Source organism: Benincasa hispida, chromosome 10 (assembly GCF_009727055.1).
Source record: "Benincasa hispida cultivar B227 chromosome 10, ASM972705v1, whole genome shotgun sequence".
NCBI classification, from domain to species: Eukaryota; Viridiplantae; Streptophyta; class Magnoliopsida; order Cucurbitales; family Cucurbitaceae; genus Benincasa; species Benincasa hispida.
Window position 1 is genome coordinate 50,300,933 of NC_052358.1, and position 18,651 is coordinate 50,319,583.

General features: G+C 28.1%; 1 protein-coding gene across 1 annotated transcript; it reads left to right on the top strand.

Moving 5' to 3' along the window:
• The first annotated feature begins 968 nt into the window (after nucleotides 1-968).
• Nucleotides 969-10,840, top strand: LOC120089220 (epoxide hydrolase 4-like). Its single transcript, XM_039046630.1, has 4 exons — nucleotides 969-1,682; nucleotides 4,678-4,764; nucleotides 9,114-9,181; nucleotides 10,667-10,840. The coding sequence occupies exons 1-4, from the start codon at nucleotides 1,059-1,061 to the stop codon at nucleotides 10,794-10,796; spliced, it is 909 nt and encodes a 302-aa protein (XP_038902558.1). The 5' UTR covers nucleotides 969-1,058; the 3' UTR covers nucleotides 10,797-10,840.
• Nucleotides 10,841-18,651: the final 7,811 nt, after the last annotated feature.

The following is an 18,651-nucleotide window of genomic DNA, read 5'->3' on the forward strand; positions in this document are numbered from 1 at the left end:
AGTGTATATTTATTTTAAATAATTTCAGAGTTAAACTACAAGGTAGTTTTCTCATTTCTTGATATACGAATCATACCATTCACAAATAACTTTCAAATTTTTCTTAATCTTTTTAATTTTCATACTTTTAAATCTATGTAATAAATCATATTACTTTTATCGATAACACTTTTGCAGGGTCTATATTTATGTAAAGAGATATTTTAAAAGAAAAATAATAATAAAAACCACATAGTCATCATCTTAAAAAACAAAAAACAAAAAAACTTACTTCTGATTATGATAAATCTTAAATAGAAATCAATTTAGAAGAACTACGTGTAGATCATCCTAATTTAAGAACTAAGATTTATAAATATAATGATAATATTTAAGATCAAGTTCGTAAAGCATATTTACAATAATGTCCTTATCTGCTCATAATCATATTTTTCAATTCAAGAAATTTGGACCAATTTCAAAACATGAAAACTCGTAGAAGACAGTTGTAAAATGTATTGAATTAATTTATTTATGGAGCTATAAATATTTTATTTTTTTACATTTTTCTTGCAATTTTTTTAATTAAATACTGTTCCTATACAAAATTCTTGGCTCTGCCACTAAGTAGGCTTCTTCTTTCGATTTACATAATGTGATTTGAGACACGAGCAGAGTTTACATATTTTAGTAAGATGACATCTTTTTCTTGATATCGTGGGAAATGATTCTACACTACGATAATATGAATACTACTTCCATTTAAGTGATTGTCATGTCAACATCAAATTAAAAATAAGGTGGAATCTATTACTATTAAAAGAATAATTACGATACTACTAGATACTTTTGTGCAATTTTTTTTACACACAATTGTCCAATTGTTCAATTTCATCATAGGACACCTATTTTACACGTGTCATCAAAGTTTGTTAAATGCTCAACCCAAACCATTTGTTTTCTTGACTATTTCTCTGTAGTTTCTTCCTCTTCCAAAATTCCTCATTTGAGAATTCTTTGAATACACAAGAAAAAAAAAAAAAAAAAATCAAAACTTCTGAATTCCAGAGAATTCATCCATGGTCAACATCTTCCACATCTACGACCGGGTTGTTCGCTGGGTAATGAAAGCGGCCGGAGTCAGACCGGTACAGGTCCAGATCAAACCGGGAACCACCATGAATTTCTGGGTTCCGGCCGGAAACCCAAACAAAATCCACCAAAATCATCCTCCTCTGCTTCTCCTCCACGGATTCGCCGCCAATGCCATTATGACGTGGCAATTTCAAGTCCTGAATTTGGCCAAAAAATACGCCGTTTATGTACCGGACTTCATCTTTTTCGGCGAGTCTGTGACGGATCGGCCGGACAGGTCGCCGGAGTTTCAGGCGGAGTGTGTGGCGGAGGGGCTGAGGAAGCTGGGCGTGGAGAGGGGGTGCGTTTTGGTGGGGTTTAGCTATGGGGCGATGGTGGGGTTTAGGATGGCGGAGATGTATCCGGAATTGGTGGAGGCTATGGTGGTTACGGCGGCGCCGACGGTGTTGATGGAGTCGATCAGCCGTGAGTCTCTGGAAAAAATTGGGTTTAAGAGTTGGTCGGAATATTTGATTCCGGAGTCGGCGGAGGGTGTGAAATCGCTTCTTGAAATCGCTTCCTTTAAATTTCCGCGGGTTCCACGTTGGATTTTCAAACATTATTTGGAGGTATGTATAATAATCATTTATGCCCATTTGTTTCGTCGGTTTTGAAAATGAAGCTAATAGATTTTTTTTATCTCGAATTTTTAATATTTTTTATCTACTTTTTATCAATATTATAAAATTAAACTAAATTTTAAAAATTAAAAAAAAAAAAAAAAAAAAAACCCTTTCGGCAATCAATTCTCTTTTTTTTTTTTAAAAATAAAATTTTAAAAACTATTTTTTAATTTTCAAATTTTAGTTTGGTTTTCTAAACCATTAATAAAATGTAAATAACAAATAAATAAATTTAGAAGTGAAAATGGTGCCTATGTTTTTAATTTTTTTAAAAAAATAAAAAACTAAATGGTTACCCATCGAGTCATAGTTTTTAAAAATTTATTTAATTTTTGAAATCTGACTAAGAATACTATACTTGTATTTAAGTAAGATACAAATTATGGTAAGAAACTGACAAAAAAAATAAATAATTTTTTAAAAATAAAAAATAAAAGATAAAATGGTTATGAGACGGAGTCTTAACAATTTAGGCTCTATTTGGTAACCATTTTATTTTTTATTTTTATTTTTAAAATTAAGCCTATGTACACTATTTCCACATCCAAATTTATTTTTTTGTTATCACTTTTAATCAATAGTTTAAAAAATTAGGGGGCTTTCGCCTTACACGCGGACGCTACGAATACGATGAGAATTAGAAAAGATAACTTTCAAAAAGTTGATTTTGTTTTTTAAATTTAGCCATTGTACTTAATAAATTTGTAATTTATTGTAAAAAATCTAGATAAAATAGATTTAATTTTTAAAAACAAAACCAAAACATTAAATGATTACCGAACGAGCTTATTTTTTGTTTCGGTTTTAAAAAGTTAGGCTTGGTTTTTTTTCTTTTTTTTCTCTAACTCAACGGTATTTTTTAGTGGCCGAAGAAGTTAGGTTTGTTTTCTTTTTATTTTAATGATTTTAATCCTTATGGGGAATTTTCCCTTTTTTTTTTTTCAAAAACTTTATTTTAAAAAAATTATTAAGAATTAGATGCAACAACTATTTCAATAATAAATAAACGTAAATTTAAAATGCATTTAAACATAACCGTTACAATCTTTAGAATATTTAGTAATTTGTTTATAAATATTATTAATGCTCTTAAAAAGATTGACAAAAATAAAAATGAAATGGGTTTGTAAAGAGAAATTATATATATTGAAAACAATTTTTTTTTTCTAATGTGATTTTTTTAGCAGTTACCATTTTTAAAGTTTCGATTAGCATTGTATACATTTGAAAAAAAAAATGACAATTATAAAACTTTTTAAAAAAAGGTCAAATGAATATAATTTTATTTAATGAATAAGTAAAGCAAAAATTAAATCCAACATTTGTAAACATATTGCCAAGATTTGTAAACATGTTTTATTTCTGGTATGAAAATTACTAAGATTAAAATTGAACAAATAATTACTAAAATGGTATTTTAAAATATTTTTAATAGAAATTTACTATATTTAAAAAAAATTTAATAAGCTTCTAAATTTTCAATTTTATCTAATAAATTCACAAACTTTTAAAAGTTTACGAATAACTTAGACATAAATTTGAGTTTTATGTGTCTAATAAGACCTAGACTCGTAATTTTCTATACAATAAATTGGTAACTTTTAAAAAGATGTTAATATATTAGACACTAAATTTAAAGTTCAAAATCCTATTAGGTACAAAATTAAAAGTTTATAGACTTATTAGAAACTTTCAGAAGTTAATTAAAGCAAACTTGAAAGTTGAAGAACTAAAATAGTAAATTGACCAAAAAGAAAAAAAAATTAAACACAATGTATGTCAAAATTTTGGATTCTATAACATTTCTTTTTAATTAAGTACAACAAATGGGGTAGGGGAATTCAAACTTCTAACTTTAAGAAGATAGTACATATTTATTATTATTGAATTATGTTTGCTTTGGTAAATTCACGACTTTTTAGTACTTCTACTATAATACTTTATCAAAAGAAAAAAAAAAATCTAATCTAAGACGATTGTACTTTTGATTAGTCCATTAAGATACGGTAGATTGACTTTATAATTGCTTAACAAGTATTTCAAATGAAAAATAAAGTTTTTTAAACATTAAGAAAGTCAATTCAAATTTCCCTACTATATTATTTAAAAGTTGTTTGATTAATTAATTTTGAATCGGTTAATAAATTTGGCCGTGTATGTGTTATAGGTGATAGTAATTAAGGTCTTGTTTGATAACCATTATTTTTTGTTTTTAGTTTTTGAAAAGTAAGCTTAAAAACACTCATTTCATCTCTAACTTTTTTGCTTTTGTTATCTATTTTCCATCTATATTTTAAAAAACGAAGTCAGGTTTTGAAGACTAAAAACAATAATTCTTAAAACTTTTTAGAATTTGACTAAGAATTCAACTCTTTTACTAAAAAAAGATTAGTAAAAGATGAAAATCATAGAAAGAAATTGAGAAGAAACAAGTTTAACTTTCAAAAACCAAATAGTTATCATACGAGTTCTAACCTAGGTTCCGTTTAGTAATGAATTCATTTTCAACTTTTTGTTTTTGAAATATATGCTTATATACTCATTTCACAATTATGATATGTTTTTCACCTTTATCAAAGTAACCCTTGAATAATTCTTAGCTAAATTCTAAAACTCAAAACATTGCTTGATTGTTTAAAATATAGGTAGAAAGTTAACGAGAAAAACTAGTGTTTATAAGCTTTTTACTAAACATAAAATCAAACGTTAGATTCATGACTTTTTTTATACTATAAAGATTAAATGACACGAACGTAATCCTGACTCCAAATTAACTAAAAGGTGGAGACCCATGAGGTTGCCATCCCTAGTTATTAGAGCCAGCCTCAGCACATAGATTTAAAACTTTTTTTACTATGATGGAAAAATTAATTTAATATTCATCTAAAAAAATAATTTAATAATTTTTATACTTTAAAAGAAATGATGGGTGTGATTGCAGGCCATGGTTATGCACAAAAAAGAAAGAGCAGAACTCCTTCGAGAATTGGTTGCTGCAGATGATGTTATCATCTCTCAATATCCACAGGTTTTATAAAGTTTTTATTATAGAAAATAGAAGGAAAATTATTTTTTTTTTATAACCTCATCGAAATTCTAAAAAATTTCCTTCCTTTTATTACACTAATTAAGTTTCCAAATTTTACCATTAAAGTTTTTATTATAGAAAATAGAAGGATTTTTTTTTTTTTTTTTTTTAATAACCTCATCGAAATTCTAAAAAAATTCCTTTTATTACACTAATTAAGTTTCCAAATTTTACCATTTAAATTTTTATTTAATTACAAATTTAATCGAAACCTGCTTGTTTGGATCGTAGATATTTGTTCCGTGGTACGAGTATTAAATATCTAAAATTTAAATGTCTAGATTTTAAATATCAGAGATAACTAATGTTTGTGTTTGAATATGATAATTAACTTCTTAAAGTTAAATATTTTGTTTTTATTTATTTGGGTTGTTTTCAAATATAAAAAATAAACCAAAATATTTACAAATATAGCAAATGACATCATCTATTATTGATAAATACTGATAGATTATGATATTTTACTATATTGAAAAATATTTTCAACAGTTTGACATTTAAAACAATTTTCCTATTTATTTCCTATAAAGAAACTAAAACTAAATAATTACTTAATTAAATATAAAAAAATAATTAATATAGTATATAATATATTGTTATATTAATTATGAAGGAACCCCTGTGAAGAGGACCATAGCGGAAGCAAAGCATCCCAAGTCTCAATCGTTTTTTTAAAAGAAAACAATTTTACAGTACATGCATTTGGGGAAAATTTAAATCATATATTATGCCAAAAAAGTTAAACAAGAAAGGTTTAGAAAAACTTACGAAACGTTCTTCAAACACTATCACGAATGAGTCCTCACTAGTTTCTAGTGAGAATCTAGGAGGTGTGGACTCTAGAGTATTTTGGAATTGAGGGAGAATGAATGAGCAATTTTCTTTTTGTCATTTTTTTTTTCTTTTGTCGGTTTAAGAAAGAAAGACCTCTACCACTTCTTACATGAGTGGTGGAGAGAAAAAGATGAGAAGGGAGTTGTAACTCCCTCTCCTTAATTAATTTAAAATTAAATAATTAATAAATAATTTTAATTCACAATTAAAATTATAACAAATATATATAATAACCGATTTATTATATATTATGCAATCATATGTTATATCATATATAACACATAACATATATTTTAATATTGTATCATATACAATATATAACCTATAGTTTCTTTTCTCTCCCTTATGGTATTTAATATAAATCATATTTACATTAAATTTTAATTATATGAATCTAATTCATATAATTAACATTTAAATCATATTCAAACATTTAATTCCTCTAATAAATTCTTTATATTATAATGTATCAAATATATTATAGTAATTATATCATATACAATTACAAAAACTTAATTATATCATATATAATTAATTCCCTCAATTAATTTAAACAATTCAAATTAATCCAAAATTTGATTCGTATAAAATCCGATGAGCTACCGAAGGGACCTCATGGACCTGTAACTTGAAGCTCCAATAGTTCGTGAATAATTAATTAAACTTTTTAATTAAATTATTCACCATCCTTAATTGTCAGACACTCCACTAAAGACCGACAGCTGCATTCTTTGCACTATAGAGATATTTCTGTGTCCATTGGACATAACCAATCCACAGTATGACGACCTTTCACAAATTGCTCGTAAGTACAACTAGGTCAATTTACCGTTTTTCCCCTATAGTTACATCTGACTTCTTAAGTACCATTGGTTTCTCTAATGAACAATAAATCATAGTCCCACCATGACTAACTCCTCTCAGGCTAGGAGAGGGTGTGGCGCCATTGTGTTAAGCCCGGAACAGCCCTTAGGAGAACAATTTATCTACTTTCCCCAACATTGGGAAATGAGTGAATTCCATCATATGTAGTTGTGTTCCCAGCTTCCCATAGACGAATTCCCAAAATGGTAGGCATGTTGAGTCAACGATTTGGTCACTCTCACCCATACAAATCAAAGGACTGCCTTTATAGGCAGGAGTTCACAACTCATTTAGGATTCAGATCGTGTTACCTATGGTCATCCTGATGAAAATGGAAGTTTCTATTAAGAATGATGTTATATAATGAGACTACTTATTTCGTGGTCTGGTCTTATACAAACTCATTTTATATAGAATATCTCGCTCACATGTCTCCACATAAATGATTAGAATCATATCACTTGTAGCACTTTACAATAATTGTAACATCTACAAAGCGGGTCATATTCGTAGTGTCACTAGGATAAGGTATCCAGTCTTATCCATCTACTACAGACCATTTAGGTTATCACTTAAAACATCATCCATCTATATGTGTCTACATACATGTTTAAATTACGAGATAACTATGGAACTTAGTTTATTGATTTATGATTAATACAACAAAAGTTAGAATAAAATATCATATATTTTATTAAATAAACAATGAATTTATACATGACATTTACAAACTATAGGACTTTACAAGATTTGTGGCATCAAACACAACAAATTAATTTTATGTTAAACATTAATTAAAATTAATGAAATTATTTAATTTAGTTACGAAAAATAATTAAATAAATATAAATTAATTCGAATACTAATAATTAACAATAAAATTTTATATTAACGTTAAGGTAACATAAAATATTAAGCGTAAATATATTAGTTGTGATTTATTAAGTCTAAATCATATATTTATATTTAATATTTAATTAAAATTTATAGTAATAATTAATTAATAATTAGATTGTATTTTTACTATTTATTCTTAGACATAAAAATCATACATGTACGGAGAGTATTAGAAAATTCTTGTTAAATGAGTTTTAAATTTTTATAGAAAATAATATTTTAGATTTTAAAAAGTGAAATTCGAATATTAAATGCCTGCCAAAAAATTAATGATAAAATTGGTTAAACAACTACGTCCTGAAGGTCGATTTGGTTTAAGATTTTGTAAATGTCTGAATAAAGAAATTTTGGAAATAAGATATCTAGGAATCAAAGATGACTGGGTTTGGTTGTGCATGGAAAATATTATTAGAATTTTATGAACAAAATTTATGTTTGTATATTTAATTTATGAAATTAAGTATGATAATCTTATATAATTGTAATAGAATAATTAATTAAAAAATAAATATCATTCAATATATTGATAAAAGTTAATTAATTAAAAAAATAAATTTAATGATAAGTATTTGAAAGTTAAGTAATTTATAATTAAAAATTATTATTGATTCTTAATCAATTAAAATTAATCAATAAATGAACGCCATATAATTATAATATAATACTTAATCATTTTTTATAATTAATTAAGTTCAACATTAGTAATTTTAGTTTTAATTAAATAATATAAGAAAATATATTTTAATAAATAATACATTATATAAAAAGTAAAAAATGAGATAAAATTATGGTATGTTAATAAAGAATACTAAAAAAAGTTTTATGAAATTAAATTAAAATTAATTTCAATAAATAATTGTTTGATTATTAAAAAAAAGTAATTATTATCATTGAAAATAAATGTTCATACCACCTAAATTTAATTAGTTCTAGTTTACTAATTAAATATATTTAAGGTCTTCTTAGCTAATTAATGATTTGTTTATGTAAAAATAGTAATTACATTCATTTAATAAATTTTTATGGTAAAAATAAGTTAGGTAAATATTTTGGTAGATTATCATTGATGTATTAAAATAAATATTTATATTAATTTTGTTAAATTAATACTAATTAATTAAATAATTAACTATATTCTAAATGAAATTATATAAAAAAATAAATAATAGATGGATAAGGGAAAAGAGAAAGCCCACAATTTGGAATGGAATAAAAATCTCTTGTATGTGGGAAATGAAGATGTCTCATAATAACTTATTTCAAGTAAAGTCTTGAAACATGTGAAACAAACATGGGTTTTCTATATATGTATCAATTCTCATATAGAAAATCCTCCAACCAAATGACCCCTAAATGTTTAAAATAGAGTCTAATAATCAAAACGAGCATAATTCAATTGACACATAGTTTGAATCATTCGTCTCAATTATACTAAAAAAAAATTGGTCGAATAAAATTTTAAACTTTAAAAAATGGCTGATATGTCTTCTTACATATTTAGATTTGTGTCAAATTGATGTAATCTTTATTTTGAGTCAATTAAGTATAAAATTTGTTCTGTAAGGGATTTTTTTTTATTATTATTATAATTTAGCTCTCCTTGATTTTAAACTAGATTCGATGTAACTTTTAGAATGAAATTATTATCTTCTTCATAATTCACTCCTTTTTTATTTTCACAATTTATATTACAGAAGCTGCATGTTATATGGGGGAGAAACGACAATTTGTTTGATGTGCAAATTGCTTACAATATGATAGAGTAAGTTCTTTCTTTCTCAATTCTTATTTCAGTTGTTTTTTTCTTTATTAAGTTCACCATTTTTTTAAAAATTATTTTGATCATTGAAGAAATATAATTGATTAATGGCAATTTTATCGGTTCTTCTTCGGGTGTGTTTGGTTTAACTTTTTAAGTGTTTAATTTTAAAAATAAATTATTTTGAAAAAAATGAAGTGTTTGACAACTGCTCAAAATAACTCTTGAAGTGTATTTTAACTAAGTTTTATCGAAAGTGTTTAAATAGAAATGAATATTTTATTTTTTTAATATTCATTTCTATTTAAACTCTTTCCATTAGTCAATCCAAACATATTCTTCTTTTAACATATTCAAGACAACCAAATCCATAGTGCAAAACAAATCCAACCAAACCACCTTGAGTTTACCTTTTAATTGATTAGGTTTGGTTCTTTTTTCTTTAACAAAAGTTCAATTCATAAAGCTGAATTAAAACATATTTAAATAAAGAGATGTTTTCAAATATAGAAAAATTAACAAAAATATTTATAAATTATAGCAAAATATCAGTCTATTTGTGATAGACTCAAATAAACACAGATAGTAGTCTATTGCGGTTTATCACAAATAGACTCTGATAATTTACTATTAGTTGTAAATATTTTTAGCAATTTTGTCATTTAAAATAATTTTCCTTAAATAAATTATATTTGATTACTTGTCATCTTCCAAAACTAGATTTAAATTATTTTTAGACCTAAAACATTAAATGGTTTTTAATTAATCTTTTGAATGAACTTACTTAAATCTATTTTCCATAGGATAAATTATAATCAATATTTTCAAATTTTAGTTAGTTACATATATAGCACAAAATATGAGCTAAAATGTAGCGTAATGAGACTTGACGTGAATTTAGAAAGTAAGATTATATAACATTTTGCTTGCATATACAAATATTTTATTATAAGCAAGACTAGGGAGCGAGAGCAAGAAAAATAAGCGAGGGTAAGAAGTTAAATCCAGAAAATTGAGTGCGTCGAAAGCTAGGGCGGGAAAAACAAGCGAGAGCAAGGAACTAGAGTGAGAGAAAAGGTAAGGTTAGAAAACTTGATTTTGAGAAACCGGGTTAAATCTCATTTTGATGTGATTTTCAAGGACATTCATACAAATTTCTCATAAATTATTTTTTTATTAAACATGATAAACTTCTTGCTATATTATAAATAAAAAAAAAACAATTTAATAACATGGTATTTATGTAAATACCTCAATCAAATAATTTGTTATCTTTGACTTTGATCTTCTTAGAATCTAATCTTTCAATTTTGGTTGCTCAAACAAACTTATTCAACAAGAAATTTGGTAGAAATCCAATTATATCCAACCCAAGTTTGAATATTCCTATCAATCTCATTGTTGAAAAGTAATAAATGTGATATTTTCATTAATTATTATTTGGATATATTGAACTTGAAATTATAATTTGGTGCATAAATTACAAAGGGAATTTGGAGGAAAAGCAAGATTGGATTGCATAGAAAAAGCTGGTCATATTGTACCATTGGAGCGCCCATTCATCTATAACAAATGCCTTCAAAACTTTCTTCATTCCTTGTTGGAAGGCAAACCCTAAATATGATCAAATATAAACATTCACTTATTTGTACTTCATTTATGTTCTATGCTACTTTTCTAGTCTAAATTATGTTTCCTTAAATAAATATTTTGTCTATGAACTGAATTTAGTAATGTAAATATTTCGGTTCGTTTTAAGATAATTGTATTTCTTCATTTAGGTTGTTTCATTTGTTGCCAAGTATAACAATAATGTTGATCGAATATAGTTCTTATGATTAAGGTTTATAATCATAAAAAAGTTTGAGGTTCAATTTTCAAACTTTCACCCATTTTTTTCAACTAAAAAAAGAAAATGGTAAAATACATTTTCCGTCCCAGAGTTTTGTAAATGTTATGCTTTTATTCCTGAGTTTTAAGTTTGATTTCTATTTGACTCTTAGATTTCAAAATGTTACATTTTTGTTCTTGAACTGAGTTTAGTTTCCATGTGGTTCATAGTGTTTAAGATTTTATGCTCATGTCATTAACTTTTCATTAATGTTTATCTTTAGTTAATTTTTTTATTAATTAATTGAAAACAATTAATTATATTAACAGTTTCATTATTTTTGGTCATTATTAAAATTAATTAAAAAATCCTCAGCATAATAATTTTAAATTAACCAATTGAAAATTAACCGTTTGAAATCTAAAGACCAAATGGATATTATAGTCAAAACTTAAGGGACTAAAAATGAATTTTTCCTCAAAGAAAAAGTACCAAAAGATGGTGAGAGTGCACTAAAAAAATAAAAAAACCGAAGATCCAAACTAATCCAAATGGATCCAATAATTTCTTTTGGTTTTTTAATATAAAATTAGACATATTGGTTTGTATTGGGAGAAAACAATGAAAAATCAATCAAAATCGAACCGAACTAATGATATATATATACCCTTGAAAATAAACTCTTTATTAGGAATTTTCTAATATTTTAATTATTATGGTGCATGTATATTTGATGTTTAGATAAAAGATCAATTATTATCGAACATGTATGTTCTTTTATTTAGAAAAGTGGCAAGAAGAAAAATTAAAATGTTAAATTTCAATTTATATAGTAAAAAAAAGAATAGACCCAACTTTAATTTAAAATTAGCAAAAAAGACCGATTCAAAACAAAGTGGAAATAAAAATTAAAAAAAAATGGAAGAAAAAGAGAAAATGCCAAAAATCGAGAACCAAACCGATAATAAACCAATCTAAATAAAACCAATCCATTGGTGTTGTTTTTTATTAGACATTGGTTTGATCCATTATTTATATAATAGATTGGTTAAATTTGGTTCTTGATCAATCCTAAAATCGACAAAATCGAACAGATTATCACCCTAATGCATAAGATTAATTTTTCAAACTGATTGAGAGATAACAACTACTTTTATGTATTATCTTGTGTTGATACAAAGACCCACTCCGTGGTTAAGTAGGTTATGAGATAAAGAATACAATAGAAGAGAAATAAAGAGAGAGATTGCAAATACATAACCTAAGGTTTTAAAAGCTAAACTAATAATAGGAATGAAACAGGGAAAATATAAAATAACATAGAAAAGACTCATAAGATTTATGTCTTATTAGCCCCCCTCAAACAGGATTTTGGTATAAAAGGGCTGAGTGTATCACATTGATGATGACTTAGTGATAACGATTTTCAAAGACAATCAACAATGTGATGAATCTCTAGATGATAAGCGAGGATCTGATCACAAATGAAATAGGGATCTACTTCGATATGTTTTGTGCGAGCATAGAAGATGGAGATGGTACACAATGATGGCGGTACTAATTTTGTCATGCCATGTAGTCAATATGAATTTGAGAGGAAAACGTACAGTGCTCAGCAAATAGAGATCGAAGACAAATCATTTCGCACGCTACATGGGATAGAGCACGATACTCGGATTTAGTGCTAGAGCGAGCGACAACAACACGTTTCTTCAAAGACCAGGAAACCGACAAATGTCTGAGAAAGAAACAAACACCACCAACTAATTTGCAATCATTAGAATAAGATGCCCAATCAACATTCTAATAGCTTGTGATAGTGAGTTGTGAAGGAGGTTGAATAATAATACCAAGAGAATGAGTGTCCTGGAGGTACTTGGAGGATATGTTGGAGGGCTTGCGGCCAATGATTTATTGTGAGAGCTTGTCTTGAATTGATTCAGTTTGTTGACAATAAAGACAATGACTCGGCGAGCTAGTATGGAGCATACTGAGGAAGTTGCAATAGACGATTAGCCAATAGAGAACTGCCATTAAGGTGCAATTATTTGCTAGAAACCACATGCGAGGCAGTGGCATGGCATGGTTGAGATGCTGCAAATGAAGGTGAGTGGGAAGATCTTAAACATACTTGGAATGTGACAGAATAAGACTCGTGGAGGTGTGATGAACCTGGAGGCCAAGGAAGTGTCATGAGAGGTATGTTTCAGTCATAAAGGGTGAAATTAAGGTGATTCGTTAAACAAAATAGGAATATTTCATAGATAGTCCTGGCAATCACAAGAAATAATAAATAAAGCACCAACAACTAATTGAACAAATAACACACAGATGATACCTTAGGCTCTTCCTAGGGTCAAGGATTTCTTCTCAAGATTGATTAAAAAATCACCCAATAACAACAAGACAATATGCTGCTGAACACAGATTAAACTTCTTGCAATACGAACTCTTGAATCTCAGAGATTTTGTTGTTCGGCACACTACACAATCGTACTTCACCTTTTCACAAAAGCGGTGACCCTAGTAAGACAACATCTTACTCTTAAATAGACACATCAGAAGGAAGGAAAATAATCTTATTTAAATTTTAATAGATCATAAATAAGGAAAACATCCCAAAGAAATAATAGTGCAAAATATTTCAGATAAGAAAAAAATAATCTACAGAATCAGCATCTTGAGAGACATCTCTTGAGACAAATTCTGAGACAATCAACAAGATAGATATAACAACAACATGAACCAAGCAACCTTAAACAAAAAAATCAATTCCAAATTCCTAATAAAAGAGTTTTATTAAGTTTGAAGACATGATAAGGATGAACAAGATCAACATATCCTTGGGTCAAGCAATGAACACGTCTTCACATAGAGTTCCAATGAAGGAACATGTTATTTTGACATCAAACTGATAACATTTCTAGTTAATTATAAGAGTAAGAACCACAAAGATGGATGGTGGTTTAATGACGGGGGTTGAAAGTTATGCCATCATCCATACTAGGTTGTTGAAGGTATCTGATACAAAAACGCTAGCGATTTAGAATTTTGGGATGGGAACCCCTAATTCTCAATCACTAAAACTCCCCATTCAACTCGATTTCAACACTAGGGATTAGGTTAGACATGGATTGCATTAAGATCAAAGCTCTCAAGACAAAGAACAAGTTCTTTGACCCAAGATAGGATAATCAATCTTAGTTGAATGATTTTGGCATGCAACCCAATATATGAATTGTAAAAATTCAAAAAGCTCTCTTGGCTAATCTTGAAAGAAGCACAAAGGCCAAACTTAGTACGTCGTAAATTGCTAAAATAACCTAAAGGCAAGACTTTAATAGCCTTCCAAAGAAAACCCTAATGCCACATCATAGTTCATAATAAAATGACAACAACACCCTACTTAAAATATCATAGAAAGAATAAAATTGTAAAATATAAAAATTACATCCAAGTTATAAAATAGAATATAAATAATAATTTGATGCCTTGGACGATTCATATCATCCTTTCCTTTTTTCAAAGGATTCGTCCTTGAATCCAAATTGAAGCCTTGTAAAGCAGTTTTAAATTCATGAGAAGGAAATGATGTAACTTTTTTTGGACTTCTCTTGGATGATCTCCTTTGTAAAACAACGTTGTAGTCACGAGAAGTCAAAGATTGACATTGTCTTACATTTTTTCTAGTTTGGAAAGAACATCGACCTTTCAATAATCCTCATTCAATTTGTGACCATTAAGAGAGCTAGAGTCAATCTTTGAACTTTGCTTTGAAGTCAATGCTTTAACATCCTACAAAAATTCAGAACAAAAACTAGACAAACATGGTTGAAGCTCACCCATTCGAAAATAATCTCTTTAGCTAAAAAGATCTTGAATGTTTTGGTTTGAAAACAAGAAAGATCTAACCTCACAACTTTTCGAACTCATATTCTTGGCTTTTCTTTCATTTTTATCTATAGACTGACATTACTCATATGTTTTTGTCCCGATCTCATACCCTTTGCTTTCTAACTCACATACATCACATTATAATTATCTTGGAAGCAATGAAACTGTGGACAATGTATTTTTGCCAAGATATATTGTACCAAAAAGTATGGGATATAAATACAGTATCAAGAGACTAAAAATAGATTCTAGAAAGACTCAACCAACCTAAAGACTCTCTAACTACATAGACTAAGTATGTGTATACATTAACAGATACAGAGCAGGACCAATTGCTACTTTGAGATCTAATAGACTAGCAATATTAACACGAAGTATCCTAGTTTTAAGGTCACTACCATTTACTTTCGCTATCCCACCACTACACACACGTGCTTTTTTTTTAGGAAAAAGTGGTTCAATAGTGTAGTAAGATTACAATCATGTGATTCCTTACTATTTGATGACCTACTAGGCAAAACTCCATTTTTATGCATAGGTACAACATTGACAAGTTTCTTTTCACTACTTTTTATCTTATCAAATTGCTCATATATGGTAGATGAATTAATTTTTTCCACTAATTTATTGGCATTGGAATTGGGCTTAGATTTAGTGTACCATGAAGATCTTCTTTGGAATTGCCTTTTTATCTTGATGGCAATGCGTACATTTCTTCCAAATCCTCACAAGGTCGAGTCTCTTCTCAAATCAGCAAGCATATCGATAATCTTCTCATTAAGTTTGTTGTAGAATCGATCCATGATAGCTTCTCCATTCTCACACATATTAATCTTCAGTAACAAAAGCTTCTTTTCACAGTATTTTTCTATACTTTTGGTTCCTTGTCTCAAAGTTTCCAATCCGTGAAAAGACTTAGGAACAAAATGTTTCCTCATAAGAAGTTTAATTTCTTTTCATGAGGACATTTCTTGATTTTTATTCTTCCTTTTCTATAACATATTATTCCACCATGTTAGTGCATAATCTTCAAGTATAGGAACAATAGGTTTTATCTTTCCTTTTTCACTATAGTAATGTGATCAAATGTGTAACCAATTTCCTCCTCCCAAAGAAGATTTTCCTTTGGATTTGAAAAACTACCCAAGAATAATAGTGGCATGTTTTGGTCAACATTCATTTTTTGGAGCTCTTCTTTGTATCTACATGGCTACAAAAAAGAAAAAAGGTAGCATAAAGAAGAATTGTACCTTACAATCACTTCCTTACGTATTTCACTCAAAGATGTAACACTCCTTCACAAATATGAAAACTCTCTTAGAAAAGTATCTAAGAGTTTGCTATGTCAAGTGCTCACTACAACAGATCTGTCTTTCTATAACATTTTATTATAGCATTTCTATAATAATGCTATGAATGAAATCCAAAAGAGTTTGCTATGTCAAGTGCCCACTTTCCTCCCTCTCTCTCTTCTCATTTTTCTTTTTCCTCTCTTCTCCAGATTTTCCCCATCATTTTTCTTCTCTAATTTTTCTTTCCCCTCATTTCTCCTCACTTTTATTTTCTTTCTTTCTCCAGCTTCACCCCGTCACTTTTCCCTCTCATTTTCTCTGCATTCTTTTTCAATTCTTCCCCCATAGACGTGCATACAACCTCTAAACAACAATGTGGGTAGCTTCTCCATTAGCGACAGTAGAGATGATACTCAGCGAAAAAATGTAAGCACCAATCTTTTATACACATAGCCACAGGTTGACGAGTTCTTGAACAACAACAGTGTCAGGTCCCTCTTATTCTTTGACCTCTTTCTTCCCATTCATCCCACCATCCTCATTCTCTCATGAACTGTCATTGGGATTTTAGGGTTCATGACCTACACAGTTCCTTCCTAATCATCGTAAACTCCAAATTTCCCTGCTATGTTTTGATATTCAGATCCAACTGATTTCACTTTCTTTTGCGCTATTGATAGATTCTTCAAAATGACATCGATTAGCTCAATCCTTCAGCTGCACCTAAGAAGAGAAGGCACAAGCTTAAGCATCTCATACAGTTGCCCAACTCATTCTTCATGGTATGTCAATTCGTGTTAATCCTTTACCGTTGTTTGATTTGATCTTTTCTATAATAATGGTGTTTGAGTCGTTCTGTGAATTCCGAATGGAAGACGTGAAATGTCAGGGTTTCTTTAACATGTAAGTCTTCATCTTTTTTCATCTAGTATGGTTACTTGGCCTTTGATTTTTCCTTAAAAGCGTGGATGTTTGGTTGTTTTAAATGAGTGATGACATAAAATTCTTAGAAATGATAAACAGAACCATTGTATTCAGTCATTCACAAGCAGTCGTGGTATGTGGGATGGGTTGGTTTGAATTTAGATATTGCAATTGAGCATATTTGTCCTTATGTTGGGTTTTTTTACATTTTAGTTGATTATTCAATCTTGATTGAGAATAAGAGCATTTTGGCACCCCTGTTGCAGTATGTCAATTTTAACGTTGTCAATGAAACAAAGTTCAGTCTTTTTTGAAGTTTTTTTTTTTTTTTTTTTTTTTAAAAAAAGAATATATCTTTTTTATTTTTATATATATATATGAGTAACTAATATTTAATTCTTAAAGTATGTTAATAAACTTTCAATCCTTCAATAACAATTCTTAAAAGTGAATATTTACTAAAATTTCGTTCTTTAAGCTATTAGGGTTATTTAAAATTTCAATCCAATAACAATTCTCCAAGTCGAGATGGAAAAATCAGGTTAACCATTTGAATTCTACTCTTCTACTTCTTAAATTGGTTTGTTGATTTGAGAGCAACACTGAGGTTTTGATGTACTTTTGAGGTGAATTTCATTTCTATAGTTGATTTGAAATAGGATCTTGATGTTGATAGAAAATTTGAGATCCATGTTTGCTATTTTGCTTCCCATAAATCTTTTAAGCTAAATCTTCACACAATTTCATAACTACAAGTTGTTATGAATATTCAATCAATATTGATATTTGAATCAGATTTACCTTTGTTAGTGGTACATGATTGACTATGAGCTAGATCACCACTTGAACTAGTACTGATTATTCTTTTGTTGTCTGGTATGTCCATTAGTGTCACCTTTGTTCTCTTTTATCTCTTTCTAATTGAATTAAAATTTGAAACTAGATGTTATTTATCATGTTTTTTGAGTTATGAATTAAATAAGTAGTTGTTATGTTGGCTTGAATAATTTTATTTCAAATAGTCGTTTTGAATTCAAGTAATTAAACGTATTTGAGGTCTTTGATCTTGGTCATGAACTTCATTTTACCTAGTTTTGGTTTTCATAAACTTGATATTCTTCTTTATCAAATGAATAATCATCAATTCACAATCCATGTTCCTTTGTGCCCATTAAATTATTTAATAGAGTGGATTGGAAAATTGGAAAATTATTAAGATTAGGAAATAGTCCAAAAATCATCAATTCACAATCCATGTGTCAATAAAAAAAGATGAAATCAACTTCAAAGTTTGTTGATTCAGTTATACATAGAACTGTCTATAAATATTTTTGTAATCTTTACTTGTGTACTCAGAAAAATACATAAAAAAGAACAAAAGAAAAGATGCTCATATGTAAAGTAAAAAAAAAAAAACTCTCAATCTCTTAATGATCAGCTTCTCTTCGTGGATGTAGGCTATTTTGGGCCGAACCACGTTAATCCTTGGTGTCTTTGCTTTTCTCTTCATCTACTTCATCTTCTTGCACTAG

What these genes read in the sequence shown, in the direction of transcription:
- LOC120089220 (XM_039046630.1), top strand. Translation starts at nt 1,059, where the DNA reads ATGGTCAACATCTTCCACATCTACGACCGGGTTGTTCGCTGGGTAATG. An exon ending in TCATCTCTCAATATCCACAG is followed by an intron (nt 4,765 to 9,113) that starts GTTTTATAAAGT and finishes TTTATATTACAG; the next exon opens with AAGCTGCATGTTATATGGGG. An exon ending in ATTGCTTACAATATGATAGA is followed by an intron (nt 9,182 to 10,666) that starts GTAAGTTCTTTC and finishes TAAATTACAAAG; the next exon opens with GGAATTTGGAGGAAAAGCAA.